At 41.8% G+C, this 23496-nt stretch overlaps 1 protein-coding gene across 6 annotated transcripts in view; it reads right to left on the bottom strand.

Annotated features, from left to right (window-relative positions):
- LOC308303684 (SUN domain-containing protein 1-like) overlaps positions 1-23496 on the bottom strand; it is an 84893-nt gene that overhangs the window by 41251 nt on the left and 20146 nt on the right. For 3 of the 6 annotated variants that reach the window (XM_080748142.1, XM_080748141.1, XM_080748144.1), the window contains exons 3-11: positions 22634-22836; positions 17507-17533; positions 14340-14624; positions 10846-11055; positions 8723-8803; positions 7201-7305; positions 3493-3553; positions 1563-1618; positions 176-372 (exon numbers count right to left, since the gene is read on the bottom strand). In XM_080748142.1, the coding sequence (XP_080604268.1) occupies positions 176-372; positions 1563-1618; positions 3493-3553; positions 7201-7305; positions 8723-8803; positions 10846-11055; positions 14340-14624; positions 17507-17533; positions 22634-22836 (1225 nt within the window). The remainder of the gene's footprint in view (positions 1-175; positions 373-1562; positions 1619-3492; positions 3554-7200; positions 7306-8722; positions 8804-10845; positions 11056-14339; positions 14625-17506; positions 17534-22633; positions 22837-23496) is intronic. The other 3 variants (XM_080748143.1, XM_080748145.1, XM_080748146.1) reach the window with 3 other exon arrangements.

The raw sequence follows: 23496 nt of genomic DNA, 5'->3' as shown, positions 1-23496 counted from the left end.
CATTTCATTTTCCCTCTTAAAATTGCCAAATACAAGGCACAAATACTTAGTCTCCATACAATCAATTATTTGCATTGCATCCTACTGATCACCAGTGTTTTGAATTGGAATAAAAGCAGCAGGACAACATTAAGTCCAAACATGCAAATGCTTGAAACACCACACACTCACTCACCTGTGAGTCAGCTGTTGGAGCAGGGGGGAGGTGAGGCATCTCTAAATATGCCTCTACGTCTGTGGTGGTCTCCTCATGAGCAGGGCTGTCAGCAGAGCTGAAGGACCACAGGGAGGACAGAGACGTCCCCCATTGTGTCACGTTGACAGCAGGCAGGACGGACAGAAGACCACCTGGACCACACAGCCACCACACACCTGATGGACCAATGAGGAATGTATGTTAGTTTATTTAACCAGCAGAGTCACGTTTTATGCACTCTGGGTGGGAACCCATAGGCAAAAAAAGAAAAAAAAAAAACAGCGTCCTCTGCGCTTGTTTCCTTTGAATTTGCGATCAGGGTTCCTACACATTTTTACCAATTCATTTCCAAAACTTTTTCAGAATATTTAACCCAATTTCCAGGACTATATGACAATAATTCAGCTCAATAACGAGTCGTTTACTCCTATGCGCAATGCCCAAAGACAGGTAGTGTATGCCAGTGGTTCTCAACCTTTTCAGGCCGTGACCCCCGAAATAATCATATTTTAACTGGGGACCCCCCCCCCCACCCTGACGAGCACTAAGAGTTGAGGAATTTTGTACAACACGTTTCTATTGTGAAAATAGCAGATCTACATGCTCACAACGCCTCGCGTTGCGAGGCTTTGTGAGCATGTAGATCGGCTATTTTCACAATTTCTGCCTCAATTTGGCCAATGTTTAATTTGTCATTTCAGAGGTATTTATTATCAAAATCAATAACCAAAGACAATGCATAGCAATTTTTTTCCAGGACCTTCCAGGACCCTTGATCAATTCCAAAACTTTTCCAGTACTGGAATTTTTTTTTTCAAATTTCAAAATATTTCCAGGAATTTCATGACCGTGGGAACCCTGTGCCATAGAAATTGGATGACAGGATGTTGGTCCGCCCTCAGCCCTCCTGTCCACATGTCTTTGTTTACATACCTAACATTCTCATCCCAAACGATTTCTTCACCAACGTGTTCGTAAAAGGTGTCTATTAACATCTCTAACAAAGTCTAAAAATTCTAAATCCATAGGAGAATCTTTGACAGCTAGGGTAACTTTGGGTCTCATTTACTTACTATACTATAAAAAGGAAAAAATGTCTCCCAAAAAATCTGCTTTGAGTGGGATGTGAGGGGTCTAACTAGGTGTTTTTAATTATTCTGAATCTGAATACATTGCAAGCATTTGTTTTGCACAAAAAAACATTCCTTGGGCTAAACATGGACCCCACGGAACTGAAAAGTGATGACTCATCACTAAACACCGTTAACATTTAGCTAAACAACTGGGGACCTCACCAAAACTATTTGGGGACCTCTCTGGGGGTCCTGACCCACAGGTTGAGAACTATTGGTCTACAGTAACTTACCACACAGGAGTAGAGGGATGATAACCAGGAGGAGTGGCAGCAGCTTTGGAAGGCTCCTGGTAGAATATATGCACAGGATGTGACAGACAGACACAGACAGAAGAGTGAGTTGTGTGGATCAGCACTATACCACTGCAGCAGTCCAATGGATCTAAAACAGGGGTTCCCATATATGTCTCAGGGTACCCCATAAATATTTTTTTTTAATCCGAGGCACCCCTACATTATTATTTTCACTCCCAGCACCTTATATTTATAGCATATCGTCGTTGTCGGGTGGAACCTTGTATGTCCAAAACCGTTTTGTATTTATCATCTATAAAATGTACAAAACTAGTGAAAACAGCAGATCTACAAGCACACAACGCCTCGCGATGCGTTGTGTGCTTGTAGATCGGCTGTTATCACTAGTTTTGTGCGACAGTCTTGTATGATGAAGCAGGGCTTTGCTTTACCAAAAGACGTACACATTTGAAACTTGGAGATACAAGGTTTCTGCCCGACAGTGACGATATTTTTGTGATTATGTTGTGAGGAAAACGTTGAGATAATAGCCATTTTGGTTAGAACTGACTGAAAATAACTTTGTACTTCAAGTTTAAAATGATACAAAATATGTTTTCAAGTGTCCAAATAAATTCCAAATACTATCAAATGATCTCGCGGCACCCCTGGACTGCCGTCGCGGCACCCCAGGGTGCCCCGTCACCCACTTTGAAAACCCCTGATCTAAAACACTCAACCACAGGAGCCCCTAACATCCTTATAGAGGGTATTCGCATGACATCATCATCATACCCGGAGGTTGTGCAGAAATGCCTACTGAGTGGCAAAAAACGACTTTCATCCAAACAGAAAAGTCCTATCTGATTGCATTAAACAACGTTAAACTCACTTTGCCACTCTATTTGCCATTTACTTTATTCATGCACATACCCTCTATTCTGAAGACTAAAGCCTCGATCAGAGTCTGCGGTGAAGGGCTATCCACTGCAAATTTTAGGTGGAAAGCTTTCCACCTCAAGTCAGAAAATAAGTGAAGGCCATCATATTCAGTCACGGTGAAGTCCTATTCACCGTGACTGACTGGTCCAGGTCGACCAATCAGTGAACGGGCTAAAGAGCCTGTCTGTCTGATAGTAAAAACAGAGAGATGTGTCGGGACTCGCGGTGGAAAGCTCTTCACCGCGAGGAATGACGTAACGTTGTAGTTTCATGACACAAAAAGAGTACACCGCGGTGCCGACTCTGATCGAGGCTTAACAGTTGGCATAATTGGCCGATCTACAAGCTTGTGACCCATTGTGAGCTTGAGAAACGTCCATCTTTTGGTGGAGAGTATGACAAAGAGAACATAGCCAATATAATTTTTGTTGCAGTCGGACAAAAACCTTTGAGCTTGTAAACCTGCTACTTTTTCCATTTTTGAATCCCGAAAAGTAACAGTTTTTTGGACATGAGGTTTCCACCCGACAGAGACGACGTTTTCGCCTACATGGTCAAAATAGCGACGCCAGGTTGAGAGTGGTTAACAACTGTGTGACAATGTGTAAACAAGAACGTTTATTTGATTGTACTCAAATAAATCCCTTTGCACACAGGACAGTTGTGTTTTTTTTCGTTTGCTGCATGAATAAAACGCATTGGATTTGGTGTGCAATGCTGTGCGGAATCGGCGCTGCGAATCCCAAAAGGAGTCATAAAAGGAGTGATACGTTTTTTTACCGCATGCGACAAGACGCACGAATCGAACTGGGTTCGATCGAGAAAAAAAAACGCACGGCCGCAGCCACTCGTCGCACGGCTAATTCGGATCCGGTGTGCATGAGGTCGTAGAGAATCATTGTTTTCTTTAAAAAAAAATGAAATTGTCAGTTTTATCCGTGCGGAAAAACGCGTCTGTGTGCAAAGGGATTTAGTGGGATCTTACCGCATCATAAGGACATCTTTGAGGAAGGCCGTCAAGGTGACGAGATGACGCCGGGCCTTCCCTGCAGACACACATAAACAGGTCAAGGACACGTTTAGTACGAGTTGCAGCAAAGCAGGGTTAGGAGGACAGAGAGAGAGGTTTACTGCAACACATGTGGACGAGTGCAGCAGTAAAGACATGGATCAGGCTGCATGGTGAGTAGACAAGTTATTTCAGACATGTTAGTTCTGTACCAGTTCAGTGGTTCTCAACCTTTTCAGGCCGCGACCCCCAAAATAATCATATTTGAACTGAGGACCTCCCCACCCTGATGAGCACTAAGAGTTGAGGCCTTACATTTTGTACACGCTTCTATTGTGAAAATAGCCGATCTACATGCTCACAACGCCTCGCGCTGCGAGGCGTTGTGAGCATGTAGATCGGCTATTTTCACAATTTCTGCCTCCGATATTTGACAATTTGGCCAATGTCTAATTTGTCATTTTAGAGGTATTAAAAAGTCCTTAAATTGTCTCTTTAGAAAGGAGCAGATACCCTCTATGCACTTAAACGTTATGTTGGTTTGTTTACTGTTGAGTGAGAAAACAATGTTGCACATTAAGCTAATCATCTGGGGACCCTTCAAAATAATTTGGTGACCCCCCTGGGGGTCCCGACCCACAGGTTGAGAAGCACTGTACTAGTTCACTACTTCGCACACTCACTGCCTGAAAAAGACCTACTGTACATCTATGACAGACAGCAACAAGCAAGAAGATAACACAACAAGGGAATTATTCGCTGAGAAGATCCATAAGGCCCAGCCCAATGCAGCAGATCTACTAGAGGCAAAAGACTCACTCCATGCATACACGGCACTTACTGTACACACACACACACACACATGCTGAGCTAGAGAGACAAGGAGGCTGCGAAACTCAGGAGAGATCAGCAAAGTCAGTCTGTTAAGGGAAACCAATGCAAGCGACCAAACATGGGTCTGTGAACCACATGAACCCTAACACCCCCCCCCCCCCCCCGCTCACTCTGCCATGTACTTTTTTTAGTTGAAATACATTTAAACAGTTAAGTTGACACTTGACAGTCATGACAGCCCTAGATGTAGTCTTGCATGGCCAGACTGTTGACTCCGACAATTTGCAAATGCTCCCGTCATTTTGGGAGATTTCTCATCATGAGTAGGATGTGACACACCTGACACACATTATGCTGGAAAAGTGTTGAAGCACCAACATTGAGGATGTGGCATCGGGAACTCATGAATTCCATCGGGCTGGAGAGGTTGATATAAAGTGTGGGGTAGACAAGAGTGATTTTGAACAGCTGTGGGAGATGTATATGAATGCCATGGAAATAAATACCTAATGTAATATATATATATATGGTTAAAGAATATTTTTGTAAACAATGTATCGGAAATTATGTATTATCAATATTACTTTAAATAGGCGTGTGCAGGTGGTATGTGTGTGAATGTGAATGTCTTTGTCTTTATGTATTTTATGTAAAAAAAAAAACGAATAAAAAAAAAAAAAAAAAAGGATGTGACACACCCGCTCCCTTGGTGCAGTAGCGAAAACAAGTCCTACTGGAAGCGTTATGTCTTCTTTGGAGGCGTTATTTCCATGATGTTTTCAAATGTTTTCTTAAAGGGGGCGTGACACGGCCAAAACAGCTAATTATGGCTATCAAATTAGCCAATTTTTTTAATGATGTCATGTACCCCCATGTTAAATGACCCAATCAAATTAATTTATTGTAGTTACTGTACTGAAAGTAGTACTTTCTGTACAGTAACCGAAATAAATTAATTTGATTGGGCTAATATGGGGGGAGGGGCGGAGTCGATTATCCATATCATTATCTTTTGAAACTGCCCCAAAAAAAGCTGTCCGAGGTGTCTTTCCGACTTTCTAAACCAACTTTAAAACTATCAGTTCTAGGGGTAAAAATGATATAGCATTCGCTATAAAATCAATGGTTAGACCGATAAAAAAGTACATGTCTTCTTCAAAAAAGGTGTCAAAAAAGGTGTACGAGGGTCCACGCTTCTCCGCGTCTATGCGACGGTTTTGTCGGCCATACCCTGCTGTCTCTTGCCCTAACCTGACTGGAGCACCCGGGACACCGGAGCAACCGTAGAACGAGGGACCAGCGATCTCCTCCTCCTCCTCCGCAGAGGAGGTCCGCGGCTCATACACTCTGTGTGTGTGTAGCCTGTGTGTGTGTGTGCTTTCGCGCGTGTGTGTGTGTGTGTACACACACAATAGCTCTCGCAAATAGCCGTGCGGTGCAGCGCTAGCCACGCTACACGCTAACAAGGTTGTGCGCGGCACCGCACAACGGACGAAGTATACATTGCGCGGCACCGCACGACGGACGAAGTATACATTCACTACTAACTGATACGGCCCCGCCTCCTTTTCAGACTGTTTGAAGAAACACCACGTGACCTACTGTATCATAATGTTAATTTTCGGCCGGTGTCGCCACTCCTTTAAACTAATACACGTTTAACAAGAATATGCTGCTCAAAATGCTGTCTGTGGTTGTGCTAGTGTGTTCTGTTATGTTTCCAATGGGACCACAGTTCCATGCAGCAGTGACTACTTCCATTACTCAGCTTTCAGGAGCCGTAGTTCCAGACTCTATATAGCATTCGGAGAGAGTGTGGAATAGTTGCATGGCTACGCGAGACTACCCTAGATGCAATAAGCATGAAGTATGAAGCGGGACGTCTACAACAGCCACAGACTGACAGGTTACAGGTTGTTAACCTGGAGGCTGGCCAGAGCACCAGACAGAAGACATCAGCTTCTTGGATAAATCCCAGCCGGCAGACCCTGCTGTCTGAGCCAGCCACCACAGACATGTACCTGGTGAGAAGCAAGGAGGAGTGAGATCCACCCCAACCAATACGATGAAATATCCTTATTTGCATAGTATGTAAAACTTCTCTAATGATTTTCATATGATTCACATGTCTAATAATCATTATTAGACATGTGCATGCACTAGGGGATTCACCGAATATTAGAATATCAAAGTCACTATTCGACGTTGTACACCGAAGTCAAATATTGGCTTATTTCTTTTATTCAAATACTTTGAGGTCGAATAATTTGAATACTAAAAATCACTATTCGTGAATGGTCTAGCACAGGGGTCTTCAACAGGGGGTCCGGGACCCCTAGGGGGTCCTCAGAGTTACTACAGGGGGTCCGCCAAATCTTTGTGTGATGATGTTTGATCACTTGAACCCTAGCATCCCTATTCTTAGTAGAACATTAGCAAAAAAAAAAATCGGCACAGAGGTTTGGTGTAGACTAGAGGGAAAATAAGAGCAAACTAGTAGGTATTGAGAGTTCAAGTCGTTAAATATATGAAATAAAATACATATAAAATATGTATATATATATCAAAATAATAATTTATGTATATATGTGTGATATATACATTATGATATACTGTATGTATATATCAAAATTATAATATAACACAATTATATATTAAAATACACATTAATCCAACCTATACAATATGTAGTGGGGGTCCCTGCTTCATCTCTCTCAGAGCAAAGGGGTCCTTGGCCTGAAAACGTTGAAGACCCCTGGTCTAGCATGCACTATAAGTGCATGTATCCAATTATGCATGCACATGCTGAAGCCAACCAGTCAATGCAAGGGTTCTGGTAGGTGGGGTAACCTGTATAGAGGGCAGCACTCCATAACAACCCCAACAAGTGGGAAGAAGACCATGGTGATGGTGATGAAGATGTGACAGTGTGATGTTTCTCCTTGCAGTCGTCACCTGTTGGTCACCGGTAGCCACTTAATAGTTAATACACTTGCATAAAATACTATCTGGACAAGAAAATACAATAGAAATCACTACAGAGCATTTTATTTGTTCAGGTTTTAAATGTAAGCACATTTCAATATGTTTGTTTCGGCAGTTCTTGCACAATGCACATCCAACATGATTGGAAAACTAGCAGAAAAACACTCAGCTCTCTACATCAACCTTTAAGGAAGATCATGACCTGACGAAGATGTATCGCCATCGAAACGTTGTCACTCTTGCCTGCACCCTGTAAACAAAAAGGCTTAACTAGTCCGTGCTTGCTCCAGTGCCTTCCTTCCTTAGACAGAGACGAACTTTGCTCAAAGTGAAAAGAAGCAGCCAAACGTTTCGGTCATAAGACCTTCGTCTTCAGTATGCTGAAGGCTTGAGTCTCTGGGTCTGATTGCATGCATTGAAACCTTGGGTTGGATTGTACTTGGGGCTGTCATGATTATGACATTTTACATGACGATTGTCACTCAAATAATTGCGATTAACGATTTAATTGTGTTTTTTGTCGTTGACAATTACATTTCTGTTTGGCTTTTAGGCTTTGAAGTTGCACATGGTAATTATGACACATAACTTAAAGCTATACTGTGTAAGTTGCTCAACTAGTGGTCTGTAGCACTGTGTAGCAGTATAGCAAACCGCGGTCGCGTCTGCTTTTTTCGGCCGTTTTTCGCCGCGGACCTGGCCGTCAGACCACCGCGTCTGCCTCGCCGAGACGCATCCATCGAGGTCTCTTGTGTGCCTCTACGAGCAGCGGTTGGGGAGTTACATGCTAGACTTCTAGACCAGCGTAAACAAAGCTGTTGAAGCAAGCTATTTCCTGAAAAGACGCAAGATGCACTGTAATTTGGCCGGTAGTGTATCAAGTGTGTATGATCTGCGATGTGATTGGCCAACGTATACAGATGATGCAGATTACGTCATTTTGCCGCGAAATCCCACCCCTGTCAAGGCTAAGTAGAAATAGAAAACATATAAAGAAAAGGCTTTTGGGGCTGAAATTAACGGAGTGGGGGTTCTAAAACTTTAGCGATTTAATAGTTAGGACAATTTTAAGATATGTTTTATAAAAAAAGTTACATAGTATAACTTTAAATATACAAAGAAATTACTGACAAATTTGACAACTTCATACTTGGAAATAGCCGATCTAGAAGCTCATACTTGTAAGCTTGTAGATCTGCCATTTCCACTACTTTTTGTGTTTGTAATTATATTGACATTTCTCAACATGGAAACGATTATGAAGATTATGCACAATAATTGCGGTTACCTCCAATAATTGCGATTAGACGATCATGTAATAATTGTGACAGCCCTACCTGTACCTTCGTCAGTGCTGTAAGCACTTATTGGGGTGGATTGTACTCACACAGAGATCCGTTGCGGTCGAGTGGCTTCCCGTTGGTCCCCATCCCCTTAACGTTGACCACCCCACAGTATTGGGAGAACTCTGAGAGAGAGAGAGACAAAACACATGAATCAGTAATCACAGCATCGTCTCAGCATGGGAGGACGATATCCACCTGTACACTTCCCATACACCTGACGTGTAATGAACAGCAAGAGGCTGCACATAGAAAGACTGAGAGAGAAAGAGGGAGGCACATTTGCCTTTCTCCAAGGCAACAGCCAAAGCAAAAAAAGGGGCGGTGATATATTTGTTTATTTGTTTGGGAGGCAAACGGCAGAAGGATGGAATAGGGTAAAGGGGGTGGAATAGGGTTGAAGGGGTCTTCAACAGGGGGTCCGGGACCCCTAGGGGGTCCCCAGAGTTAGAGGGGGTCCTCCAAATCTTTGTGTGATAGAAACCTTTTTTTCTCCTTTTTTATATTAACCACTTGAACCCCGGTGTCGATATTCTGAGAACTTTAGCCAAACATAGCTGATCTAGCGTGAGGCGTTCTGAGCTTGTAGATCAGCTATTTTCGGGCAAAGAGCTTTGGTTTAGAGGGGAAAAAGAGCAGACTAAGTACAGAGTGATAGGTCAAGTTTATTAAGTATTGACGGTTCAAGTGGTTAAACATCTGAAAACAAATTGACATGAATCCAAAATACACTGACAAATGTGCTGTCAAACAATGAAACTATATGGAATCTATGAAAAGGTTATGGGGGTCCCTGCTTCATCTCTCTCTCAACTAAGGGGTCCTGGGCCTGAAAACGTTGAAGACCCCTGGGGTAAAGGGTAGGGATGCACCGATACAGGTTTTTTCAATTTTGATCCGATATATATATTTGGATATTTCCTGATACTTTACCGATACCCGATACAGTAGGCTACATAGCAAGTATGAAAAACGATAATTCACCTTTCAATTAAAGCCATTTATGAATTGTAGGATAGGCTTCAGTTCAAATAACAGAGTGCAGTCTCTGTTAAGTGGTAGAAGGATGAGTTGTTCAGTGCGTGAAGGGCACCGTGCAGGGAGAAACCAGACAAGTTTAAAACCGATAAACATCTACACAAATGTAAAACTACTAAGACCAGAATAATGAGAACAGACCCCCTGGTGGAAAGAGGACCCTGGGAAAGTGACAGAAATGAAGGCAGCATTAAAGTCAGGATGCACATTTTCCTTTCTACGGGTCAGAAAACGAAAACGGTGACGTTAATGGAGATCAGTTGGCGACTGAGTCTGCTTCACAAGAGAGACAACAGTCGTGATTAAGCCCGTTAAAACAGACCGGGCACGACAAGGCAGGTGCCGTGAACAAAACCAAACCCGGGTGCACTAAACTAGTGGTTCTCAACCTGTGGGTCGGACCCCCAAATTATTTTGCGGGGGTCCCCAGATGATTAACTTAATGTGCAACATTGTTTTCTCAATCAAAATGAAACAAACCAACATACAGTTTAAGTGTAACGAGGGTATCTGCACATTTCTAAAGTGACAATGTAAAGGACCACCTCACCTCTGGGACAACCAGATCTTATTTTATTGTTACGAGTTATTTTTTGTGTTCAATCTGTGTTTTTAGATATTGTAGTATTTCAGCATGCTACAACAGGTCATAATGATGCTTTGTTGCATGATCTTGCATCATCTATTGCATCATATGATGCAAAATGCATCATATGACTAGTTGTAGCATGCTGAAAATATCTAAAAACACAGATTGAACACTAAACATAACTCAGGATTGTGTCCCAAACAACAATAAAATAAGATCTGGTTGTCAAAGAGGTGAGGTGGTCCTTTAAGGACTTTTTAATACCTCCAAAATGACAAGTGAAACATTGGCCAAATTGTCAAACATTAGAGGCAGAAATGTTGAAAATAGCAGATCTACATGCTCACAACGCCTTGCGTTGCGAGGCGCTGTGAGCATGTAGAACGGCTATTTTCACAATAGAACACAATATAATGCCTCAACTCTTAGTGCTCGTCTGGGTGGGGGGTCCCCAGTTCAAATATGACTATTTTGGGGGTCGCGGCCTGAAAAGGTTGAGAACCACTGCACTAAACACACTCAAAATATACAGGGTTTAACCTGTGGAGTCAGTGTCTCCATCGAGCCTCTGGCCGTTGCAGGAGTGAGCCTGCGGGTTGAACCTGTGCCTCCAGGCGTGCTGGGTGGCCTGCGAGGCGCGCTGAGCCAGGCCGCGGCAGGCCTGTGAGACTAGGGTTAGGAGCCAGACTATGGAGGTTAGGGCTCTGCTGTAATACTGCAGCCTGGACTCCCACAATGACCACATCATACCTGAGGGCACAACCATTTACATGTTTATAGAAATGATGGGATGAGACTGGGGCTGGGCAATTGACCAAAAGATATATCAAAAACACGACTCATATTGTAGGTTAATTGCTTAATCGATTAACCGATATACCGTCGTGGGCGTGGCTAAAAGTATTGGCAGCCTTGCATGTGTAAAACAGAAAATGAAAATCTAAAAAAGTCTTCCAGAAGCTTGGCAAATGAAAACATGTTTTGCATCAACATACAGTACCGTTTGTTTTGTATTTATCATCTATAAAATATACTAAACTAGTGAAAACAGCAGATCTACAAGCACACAGCGCCTCACGATGCGAGGCGTTGTGTGCTTGTAGATCGGCTGTTTTCACTAGTTTTGTGCGACAGTCTTGTATGATGAAGCAGGGCTTTGCTTTACCAAAAGACGTACACATTTGAAACTTGGAGATACAAGCTTTATATATAGTCAAATAGCCATTTTGGTTAGAACTGACTGAAAATAACGTTGTACTTCAAGTTTAAAATGATACTCAATATTTTTTCAACTGTCCAAATAAATTCCAAATATTATCAAATTATCTCACGGCACCCCTGGACTGCCGTCACAGCACCCCAGGGTGCCCCGTCACCCACTTTGAAAACCCCTGATCTAGACCATTGTGTTTTGGGTGTTTTTTAAACAAATGCAAGGGGGCCAATACTTTTAGCCACGACTGTATATGCCTTGGCCTTAAACAGTCTAATGGATTTTTTTAGTAATAATTGACTAACGTTATTAGTCTGATTAACTTCTCCATTGTAAAACAAAGTGTAATCCAAGGTTGTGTACACAAATAGCCGATCTACAATGTCAAAACCCGCTGCAATGTGATGCGTTGATCTGCCATTTTCATTTTAGGTATATAATCGAGGCAAACGTTTGGAATAATCATATTGATTTCAAGTCATATCACCCAGCCCTAGACGAGACACAGATGGAAAGATACGTACATGTATAGATGGACAGAGACTGATAGGACAGACAGAAAGAGAGATGGACAGATACACATTGTGCCATAGTGGAAAATACACTGTTGACACAGCAAGTGATGATTTGCATATCACTGGCAGGCTGCACCGGCTGAAAGTCCTTACAAAGTCTAGCTGTCATGCAAGCATTTATCGAGTAGAGATTTATGCATTCACCCAGTGCCAATTGCCTATGTAATCCTGGGCTCTGCTCTCCCTCTGCCGCGCCTGGGGAGACAACGGACTGACCTCATGCTTCCTTCAATGCATGAGTAGTCCAAGTTGTTTCTTTTCACCTGACAGGGGGGATTTTCCCGGGATGGACGTAGCGCGTGGAAGGAACACGTTATTCCAACCAGTTCCTTTCCCCTCCATCAAGCGCCCCGGCTGGCCAGGCGGAGGCATTATTGAGATGTTTACTGCATGTTTTTGTGAGGGTATCTATCCTAGGAGATACGGGGAGAACATGCAAACTCCACACAGAAAGGCCCTATCGCCGTCCCCACCTAGGGTGTGGGGGCTGATGACGCGGAGGGAGAAACCCGCCCCCAGCACCCACAGCGTCCCCCGGCGGGAATCGAACCCAGGACCTTCAAGCTGCGCCACCGTGCCCCCAGATTTATGCATTACTGAATCAAAAACGGGTTGCACCACACAAACTCCTTCTTTACTCAGATAATTAGTTGTTACTCAATATTTACACCTATGTGGCAGGGTCTTGGCTACTCACACAGAACAATTTAAATTGGAGTTTCAACTTCTTGTCAGACCTGCCGGTTCCTGTAATGCTGCATTCACTTCAGTTTTTGACTGAAGTCACTTCATTGTTGATTTTGCTTTATGACTGGATACATACATAGAGATGATTCTTAGTAACCATTTACAATCAATCAAAACACATTGCTAACGCTTTACTAGCCAAGATATTCATTACATTAGAGCGCAGCATCATTCTCTAGTGTCACTACTGTATCTAGTAAAGAACTTTGTACGGACTGTAGATGCAAACTTTGCAATGGATATATGAGTCTGGGTTGGTGCAACCTGCCCAGGCAGAGTACAAGAATAGGAAACAGTACAAGTTAATGCAGAGACTGTGATACAAGGTGAACAGTGTCAGTTACTGTACAGTGTAAAAAGTGGTTAGTGTGTAAATAAAAAAAAGGTTCCAATCACTCAAAGATGTGGTTGAGCCCCTAACTCTGAGGAGCCCCTGTTGAAGACCCCCACATTATGAGTCAATGCAGACCAGCCTGTGAGACCAGGTGAACAGTGTCATCAAGACCTGGAATTATTTTATACTTTAGTTATTGAAAAAAATTGCAAATATACAAGCTCACAGCTATTTTTGAAAAGTCATGAACATTTGTGCAAATCTTTGAAAATATATTTTTCAAAGCAAACTTTTGCAACTAAGATTTCTGCTTCTGGGGGTTCCTGGAACAAAAACAATTATAGAATCGGGTCAAAATATTCAAAGATTTGCACTAATTTTCATGATTTTTCAAAAAATAGCAGATCTACAAACTCTGTGCCGCGCTGTGAGCTTGTACATCTGCTATTTTTCAATAGTCAAAAGCATAATAATAATAATGGTTAAAGTGGTTCAAATCTAACGAGAAACGGGTTAATGCAGTGATGGAAGCCCAGGTGCACACAGCATGAGAACATGGGGACTCCGTCAGACTACCTGCTCCATCGTGTCGTATCTTCAGCAGCACGTTGATGTAAAACATGGTGAGGAGGCGAGACACGCAGCCTGCCCACCTCCTGATCACACTCACACCGGTGTCCCCCACAGACACCAGAACACCTGATGACACATTATGGTCACACAGTTGCAGAGTAGCGGTGAGTGGCCCAATTCGGTTCTGGATAGCGGCATAGAACTAGAATACTATAAATGACTAGCCTGTGTGTGAGGTTTCTGTACCAATGGCAGAATTTTGGAGCGACAAAGGAGGAGGGTGAAAACATGAAATTCCTTTGATTCCTTTAACCCAGCGAATGCCGGTACAACGCAATTAATAGTCAATCTGATGTGAATGTCTCAGCCACTAGTGGGGGTAACAATTTCAACTTTACCAAACCGTGAATATTTGTCTTCAATCTATATAATAATAATAATAATAATGAGAAGAAGATTAATGGTTTCATGGTTATGCTGGATGGATACATTTTTTTGTTGGGGTAATTAATCTTCATGTAAATTGTCATAATCGTGACAGCCCTAAGCAGTAATAAACAACAGCTTTTTAAACGCCAGAAACTCATTTCACCTTTTCGGTTCTTGCGAATCTTATCCCGGCCATAGATGGTAGTAGTCGGGTGGCTGGATTGACGCTCGCGGTGGTCCGCCCCGGCCAGTCTGGACGAGGAGAAGAGGTCTGTGGTGGTGGTGGCGGTGAGCGCCTCCTTCCTGTCCGGGCGGAGGACGCAGTCGGAGCAGTAGTGGTGCCCGTTGATGATGGAGGTCTGGGTCTGGCTGGGGTGTTTGGGACACAGCACGTCACAGCTGGACAGCACCGTGCTGTTGGCACTGGGATCGGCCAGGAGGGTGCTTTCTAGGGATGGGACGATAAGCGATATAATATCGTTTATCGTGATAAAAAACACTCATGATAATCGTATCGTGGAGATTTAATTTAACGTGATATTGTCCTCCGTCATGCACTGGGATCAATTCACCTTTTATTTGCCGAGCTGCATATCCGGTACCACTTAAACCCTCTAGAATTGGTAAAAGGTACTTATAATATACGTACTTGATACATACTTGATACAGTCTTTTTTCACTCTTATCAAATGTCTTTTGCCAAAAGAATTTGCCAAGCTCACAACGCTATTTTTTGGCAAATGTTCTGCCCCAGAATAATGGATTTTGATTAGAGATAATATCGTAAATCGCGATTTCTTTGGTCACAATAATCGTGATATGACATTTTAATATCGTCCCATCCCTAGTGCTTTCTACAACAAGAACACGTGCAGTGGTGGGAAAAAGTACTCGGATGCTTTACTTAAAGTAAAAGTATCAATACTGCAATATAGAAATACAAGTAAAAGTCTGTAATTCAAAATGTACTTGAGCAAAAGTAAAAAGGTATTGGGATCAACATACCGGTATACTTAAAGTCGCGACGCGTTGTGAGATCGGCTATTTTCAAATAGCCTAGGTATAAAATAGGGCTAAGGTGGATTAATGTATGTTTTATAATATAATCATTTATATCTGCAAAGTAACTAGTAGCTAACGTTTTCAAATAACTGTAGTGTAGTAAAAGTACAATATTTGCCTCTGAGATGTAGTGGAGTAGAAGTAAAAGTACTGAAAACTGGAAGTACTCAAGTAAAGTACAAATACCTCAAAACTTAAGTAAATGTACTAAGTTACTTTACACCACTGGACACGTGTTGGTGTGTGTAGTTAGTAGATCAGTGGCTCTCAATGTTTTTAGTTTTATTGTAAGGACCCACTGTTTTGTATTTATTCTGTATTAACTTAACAAAAATGGACCCTACCCGCCCTTATGGGTCTATTTGGTTCAATTTGTACACTCACAGAGTTACTGACCAGTATAACTTACTTTGAGAACCACTGTAGTACATCTATAAAACAGGAGAGCTTCTAAGGCATTATATCACTTGTTATAAATGTTTATAATTATGTCCGAAAACTTATAACAACGTTTATGAAGAATTATAAGTGCTGGTCATAATGCATTTTAAACTCAGCGGAACAGAACATTATTAAGTGTGCCTGCTATGCAATAGCAAAACACTTATTGTAATCCGCCATACTTAAGTCATTAAGTCATTAAGTCTTTCGCCACGAATTTCTGCACGTAATAACTGCCGCACAATTTACGCCACCGCCGCAATATATACATCAAAACGTGCGGCTCGGCCGGGAATGGTGTGCTATTACTTTTCTTTCCGATCCGCGTTACCATTGCGACGTAATACGCAAAAAACGACGCCAAAAAACCCCATTGACTTAGAATGGGGGAAACTTCGGCACGTAATAACTGCCGCACGATTTACGCCACCCCCGCAATATATACATCAAAATGTGCGGCTCGGCCGGGAATGGTGTGCTATTACTTTTCTTTCCGATCCGCTTTACGATTGCGATGTAATTCGCAAAAAACAACGCCCAAAAACTCCATTGACTTTGAATGGGGGACTCCGAAAAAAACCCAGAAACTTTGGCGCCACATAACTCTGCCATACTTTTGCCTAGCAACGTCATTTAAAATGTAAAATGCTCACACAACTTTGGTCTTTTTCCGACCAATAGGGATGAGCTGTAATTGATTAAGCCTCGCCCCCTCTTTAACAGGAAGTGCCCTTCACCAAACAGGAAGTGCCTCTATAACTCATGAACCGTTTGTCGTACAGACTTGCGGCTGGTGTCATACCTTTTCTTTTTTTCTCAATTTTTTTTTTCTCAATTTTTTTTTTCTCAAATTTTTTTTTCTCAATTTTTTTTTTCTCAAAAAATTTTTTTTCTCAAATTTTTTTTCTCAAATTTTTTTTTTCTCAAATTTTTTTTCTCAAAATTTTTTTTTTCTCAATTTTTTTTTCTCAAAATTTTTTTTTTCTCAAATTTTTTTTTCTCAAATTTTTTTTCTCAAAATTTTTTTTTCTCAAAAATTTTTTTTTCTCAAATTTTTTCTCAATTTTTTTTTTTCTCAAAAAAATTTTTTCTCAATTTTTTTTTTCTCAATTTTTTTTTTCTCAAAACATTTTTTTCTCAAAATTGTTTTCTCAAAATTATTTTTTTCTCACAATTTTTTTTTCAAAATTTCTTTTTCTCAAGTTTTTTTCTCAATTTTTTTTTCTCACAAAACAATTTTTTCTCAAAAAACTGTCGTTAAAGTGCGACCCGTGATAACGGCCAAAAATGCTCCAAAACGCCACTAATTAGTCGAAATGGCTGACTTCCTGTTTGGTTTCTGATTGGCTGCTGGCCTTGTGACGTGGGTAGAGCTGCGAGGGCCTGGTCATCGCTGCTTGCAGCTTTAATTCATTAATCGTCCATGACCTTAATTGGGGCCTATTTCGCCAAACAGGAAGTGCCCCTCACCAAACAGGAAGTGACCCTTGATCTCGTGAACCGTTTGTCATACAGACACGCGGGTTGCGTCAAATGAAATAACGCTAATGCTAACACCAACCGCTACACAAGGTTGCACAGACTTAGCGAGCTGCAGGCACACTTAAAATTTCTTAGAAATGTTCTCTTCTAGTAACTAATAATAATAACAACTTAACTAATTAACTACCATAACTTAGTCACTTTTACTTAACTGTCCAAGTTATTGTTTTAATGTGCTTTTCTGTCTTTTTTATAGACGATTTACTAAACAATGTTACAGGTTCAACAGAGACACTTTGGCCCACAAATCAACTTGCATGTTAAGAAGACAGAATGGGCAGTTACCTGTGGGATCAGCATCCTGGTCCAGACCTGAGAGACAAGACAATGGCACTACATCAGTTATCAACATAAAACACTGAGAATAGTGCTGTCACGATTATGACATTTTACATGACGATTAATTGTCACTCAAATAATTTGCGATTAACGATTTAATTGTGTTTTTGTCGTTGACAATTACATTTCTGTTTGGCTTTTAGGCTTTGAAGTTTTACATGACAGAAATTACACATAACCTAAATATACAAAGACATTACTGATATATTTGACAACTTTATACTAGAGATGTTACCGATCAATCGGCAATGGATCGGATCGGGCCGATCAAAGTGTGATCGGCTGATAATCGGTGGTTTAGATCAAAAGGTAAATTCACCGATCAGATCCGATCGGTGCATCCGATCAATCAGCCGTTCAGTATGCCCACTTGAGGCCATTTTGGGGTATTGATTTCCACAGTGCTTAAGGAATAATTAGTTACTGCTATGATAATAAATACATAGTAATGCTGGTAAATAACTATAAGGCAAATATATAAATGAATTCATGAGTGAATTAATGAATTAAAGTTAAAACATTAACATTTAGAAAATATAAATAATATATAAATAATAACTTGATCGGATCGGTGATTGATCGGTATCGGGTGATCAAACTTTTGTGATCGGTGCTCGGTGATCGGTTCCAAAAAACCTGATCGGACCATCCCTACTTTATAGTTAAAAAAAGAACATTGATAGTGGAAATAGGCAATAGCCGATCTACAAGCTCACAACGTGTCGCATATTTCCACTTTTTTTTTTTAAAACGTCTTTAAAAAAGATACTTGAACATTTTTCAAAATGGAAACGATTATGAAAAAGAAGCACGATTATGTCAAATAATTGCGATTAGACGATTATGTAATAATTCTCTCATTTGCAAATCCCGCCCCATTCTGCCCTGTTACTATGGTGGTACAGATGACCCTGGGGAGATTGTTTTTATAGTGGCAGTGAATGGGGGGAGAGGGTATTTTCATTGCCAAATTATTGCAATTTAAAGTACCAAAGGAAAAACATCTAGGTGATATTAATAAAAAGGGAAGACAAAGGTACAGTAGTTACATTGCAAAACAGGGGGTTTCCCCCGAAAATATATGTTTTAATTTGTTTAATCCCAGTGGGACAGAATCACCATTGCAGATTCTTTTATAGTGGAAGTGGATGGGATTTTTTTTTTCATAGCCTCATTACAGCTATATAAAGTACCAAAAAAACCACATCTACATGATATTAATAAAAAGGGAAGAAAAAAGTACAGTAATTACATAGCAAAACAGTAGTTTTCCCCCGAAAATATATGTTTTAATTAGTTTAATCCTCTGGATCAGATAGAGGACATAAATAGAAAGAGAAAGCGCAATGCATCTTGGGTAGGAAGATGACAGACAGATTATAGTTCTCCTCACATAATAGGCTGGCTTTCGTAATTCTGCCCATTTAAAATACTAGAAGCTCGTCTAGTCGGCGACCTGGCCAACTCGGGAACGATGTAAATAGAGAATGAATGCCCCGCCCTTTAATGCAAACCCCATTATACCTGTTGTCATAGGACCTGTTTTGACCATCTGTTTGCCTGTGTCCATTTATGCCCATATATGGAGATATCTGTATCTGTCTGTCTGTCGGCGTCCATTTTATGTCCATATATGGAGATCACTGCAGATATAGTTCTGGGTCCATTTTATGCCCATATGCCCATATATGGAGATATCTGTCTATTTGCGTCCATTTTATGCCTGCCCCACCCTTTAATGCAAACCCCAATATACCTGTTGTCATAGGACCCGTTTTGACCATCTGTTAGCCTTTGTCCCCACCCTTTAATGCAAACCCCAATATACCTGTTGTCATAGGACCCGTTTTGACCATCTGTTTGCCTTCTGTTAGCCTTTGTCCCCACCCTTTAATGCAAACCCCAATATACCTGTTGTCATGTTGTCATAGGACCCGTTTTGACCATCTGTTTGCCTTCTGTTAGCCTTTGTCCCCACCCTTTAATGCAAACCCCAATATATGGAGATCTCTGCACACACAGTACCGGTTGCGGAAAACTCTGATGTCAGACATCAGCTCCGCATTCGGGGATTCAGTTTATGCCCATATCTGGAGAACGCACGTGCCGGTGGGAAGAACGGTTCTCGAGATTCACATACATACATACACATTCACAGAGATTTTTTGTTGACTCCTGGCGTACGTGATGTCAGAGCCTTTTATGAAGTGATGTCACAATGAGTCAGCGATTGTGCCGATTTCCTCAGGAACAGTCTGATGTTAACAATCAGCTCCGCGTAAGGAGATTCCGAACGTTTCGCGCCGCTTCGGGAAAACCGCATGCCGAGTCGGGCCGAGGCCCGGCACTGCACTCCGCGCCGCAGCGGGGAACGCGCGTGCCGAGGATCTCTGCACACACAGTACCGGTTGCGGAAAACTCTGATGTCAGACATCAGCTCCGCATTCGGGGATTCAGTTTATGCCCATATCTGGAGAACGCGCGTGCCGGTGGGAAGAACGGTTCTCGAGATTCACATACATACATACACATTCACAGAGATTTTTTGTTGACTCCTGGCGTACGTGATGTCAGAGCCTTTTATGAAGTGATGTCACAATGAGTCAGCGATTGTGCCGATTTCCTCAGGAACAGTCTGATGTTAACAATCAGCTCCGCGTAAGGAGATTCCGAACGTTTCGCGCCGCTTCGGGAAAACCGCATGCCGAGTCGGGCCGAGGCCCGGCACTGCACTCCGCGCCGCAGCGGGGAACGCGCGTGCCGAATCTGAAGCCGGTGGGACGAACGGTTCTCGAGATACGCGGATTACAAACAAACAAACAAACAGACAGACAGACAGACAGAGATTTGTCGCATTTATAGATAGATATGTACCCAATCAAAACTCTTAGTTACATTGATAAGGTCCATGTGAACTAGTTTGTTGAAGCTTATTCATTATAATGAGCAAAATCGCTATCACCTCGCGCGGCCGTACTGCACGAACGCCGTGCTCCGCAGAGCGGACCGTTGTTGAAAGCCCAAAGCTAGAGATGTTACCGATCAATCTGCAATGGATCGGATCGGGCCGATCAAAGCGTGATCGGCGATAATCGGTGGTTTAGATCAAAAGGTTAATTCACCGATCCGATCGGTGCATCCGATCAACCAGCCGTTCAGTATGCCCACTTGAGGCCATTTTGGGGTATTGATTTCCACAGTGCTGAAGGAATAATTAGTTACTGCTATGATAATAAATACATAGTAATGCTGGTAAATAAATATAAGGCAAATATATAAATGAATTCATGAGTGAATTAATTAATTAAAGTTAAAACATTAACATTTAGAAAATATAAATACTATATAAATAATAACTTGATCGGATCGGTGATTGATCGGTATCGGGTGATCAAACTTTTGTGATCGGTGCTCGGTGATCGGTTCCAAAAAACCTGATCGGACCATCCCTACCCAAAGCAACATTCTCCACTGCACAAACTCCACCCCCGATAGCAAAAAGTGAATGGTTTTTTTCTGGTTGGCCAGTCAGTCTCAGGGACCAATCAGAAGGCTGACAAACGGTCTATTGTGACAGCCCTAACTGAGAAGTAGGGTTAATTGGGAATGTTGGGCTGCCGTGGGGTGTTCTCACTCCCTGAACCATTCTTCAGCCTGGAAGTTCAAAGGGTTCAAAGCAGAACCTTCAAAAAACAGTGGTGGAAAAAGTAAAACATTTTGCTTTACTTAAAAAGTACTGTAAGGGTGCCCTCACACCAAAATACCTATGACAGTGGAATCCACGTTCTGCCAATGCATTTCAAAGAGAATGGAGCGGTTTCATGCCAGTAGAGGATTTCTGCAAAAACCGCTCCACTCTCATTGAAATGCATTGGCAGAACGTGGATTCCACTCTCATAGGTATTTTGGTGTGAGGGCACCCTAACAGTGCAAAAATACTCTACAAGTAAAAAGTCCGGAATTGTAAATTTACTTGAGTGAATATAGAAAAGTATTGGTATCAACAAAATAATAAAGTACAAATTATGCAGAATGTTTTTGAATGCATTAAATCAGGGGTCTTCAACAGGGGGTCCGGGACCCCTATGGGGTCCTCAGAGTTACTTCAGGGGGTCCTCCAAATCTTTGTGTGGTAGAAACTTGTTTTTTCTCCCTTTTTATATTCACCACTTGAACCCTAGTGTCCATATTCTGAGAACTTTAGCCAAAAATAGCAGATCTACAATCTCACAACGCCTCGCGCTGCGAGGCGTTGTGAGCTTGTAGATCGGCTATTTTCGGCAAAGAGCTTTGGTGTAGAGGGGGAAAAGTACAGAGTGAAATGTCAAGTTTATTATTACGTATTGACGGTTCAAGTGGTTAAATATCTGAAAACACAAATTGACATGAATCCAAAATACACTGATTATTGTGCTGTCAAACGATGAAACTACTGTATATGGAATCTATTAAAAGGTTGTGGGGGTCCCTGCTTCATCTCTCTCTCTCAACTAAGGGGTCCTTGGCCTGAAAACATTGAAGACCCCTGCATTAAATGAATAAAAACATCTTTTGGAAATGGACGATATTCAAGCTCACAATGTGTGAGCCTGTAGAACTGTATATAGGGCTGAAGTGATTCATGCATGTTTTGTGATAATAATCATGATTTTTTTTTAAATAATTTAAGTGGAGTAAAAGTACAAGTATTTGTCTCTGAGATGTAGTGGGGTAGGAGTAGAAATATCGACCATTTCAAATACTCCAGTAAAGCAAAAACATAGCTCAAATCTGTACTTAGTTGCTTAACACCACTGCATCCAAGTCAGGCGAGACGGGAAGGGAGTACAACATGACGGTACAGCACTTGAGCGAATGCACTTGGGTTACTTTAGACCAGTGTTTCTCAAACTTTTTGGACTTCAGTACCCCCTTTTCCTGATTGCTGAATCCAAGTACCTTTAATCAGCAACAACATTTTGATTCGAAAATACGGACATAAAAAAGTTTTTATCTACATGCTCACAGAGCATGTAGATCAGCTATTTTCACAATTTCTACCTCTGACATTTGACAGAGAACCGAGTCACACACCCCAGAAGCTGTCCAGTACGGTCTTCTCCTCCATGGCGGACTCCTCCAGCATGGAGGAGAGCAGGGTGGCGTCGGAGGCGGCCACGCTGTGGAAGGACTGGCTGCCATGTTGTCTGTGTGAGGAGGCAGAGGGCTGGGTCCGGTGGAGGAGGGACTGGGAGCAGGAGACCGACATCTGCTGGGACCGGCGAGACTTCGGTCCCCTGGGGGGAGAGGATGGGAGAGATGATGGTAAGTTACGTAGGAAGGCCACATACACACGCTGGTAGTGACAACCAAATGTATGAAGAGAGCAACACAGCATATAAATACTGTCGGGCAAAAAGTCCAGAAACCTTGTATCTTAAGTTTAAAATGTGTACGTCTTTTTCGTAACGCAAAGCCCATCATCATCATACTAGACTGTCGCACAAGACTAGTGAAAATAGTCATTGTGTGCTTGTAGATCATCCATTTTCACCATGTGAAAATATATGGTGTAGGGACTACACCATGAATTTCACATTGTTGGTTTTTTCATTTTTTGGTCTTCCCAGTGGTGTCTCTTCCAAAAAACAATTTGTTAACTCTAAGCCTTTCCTTTCATTTCAGTGATTTTCTGAATGGGCGTGTCTGAACGGTACTCTTTTGAAATCTGCCCTCCGTGTAGGTCACCTTTGGGCGTGTAGATCGGCTATTTGGTAGGAAACAAATACCAAATAGCCCCTTTTTCTTTTTTTCTGCCTTTGTATTTGATGTTATGCTTTTGAAACTGATATTATCCTAGATAAAGTACTATGTTCTATCCGTCTGTCTTTCAATGTTATGAGATACTTAAAGTGTGGTTCCTGTGGAAATAAGCCTCGGCTTTCTAGGATCTCCTT

The sequence above is a fragment of the Nannobrachium achirus genome (assembly GCF_963921795.1).
Source record: "Nannobrachium achirus genome assembly, chromosome: 18".
Taxonomy (NCBI): Eukaryota; Metazoa; Chordata; class Actinopteri; order Myctophiformes; family Myctophidae; genus Nannobrachium; species Nannobrachium achirus.
Note: the sequence above shows the minus strand (reverse complement) of the source record. Positions and strands in the feature narration are given on the sequence as shown.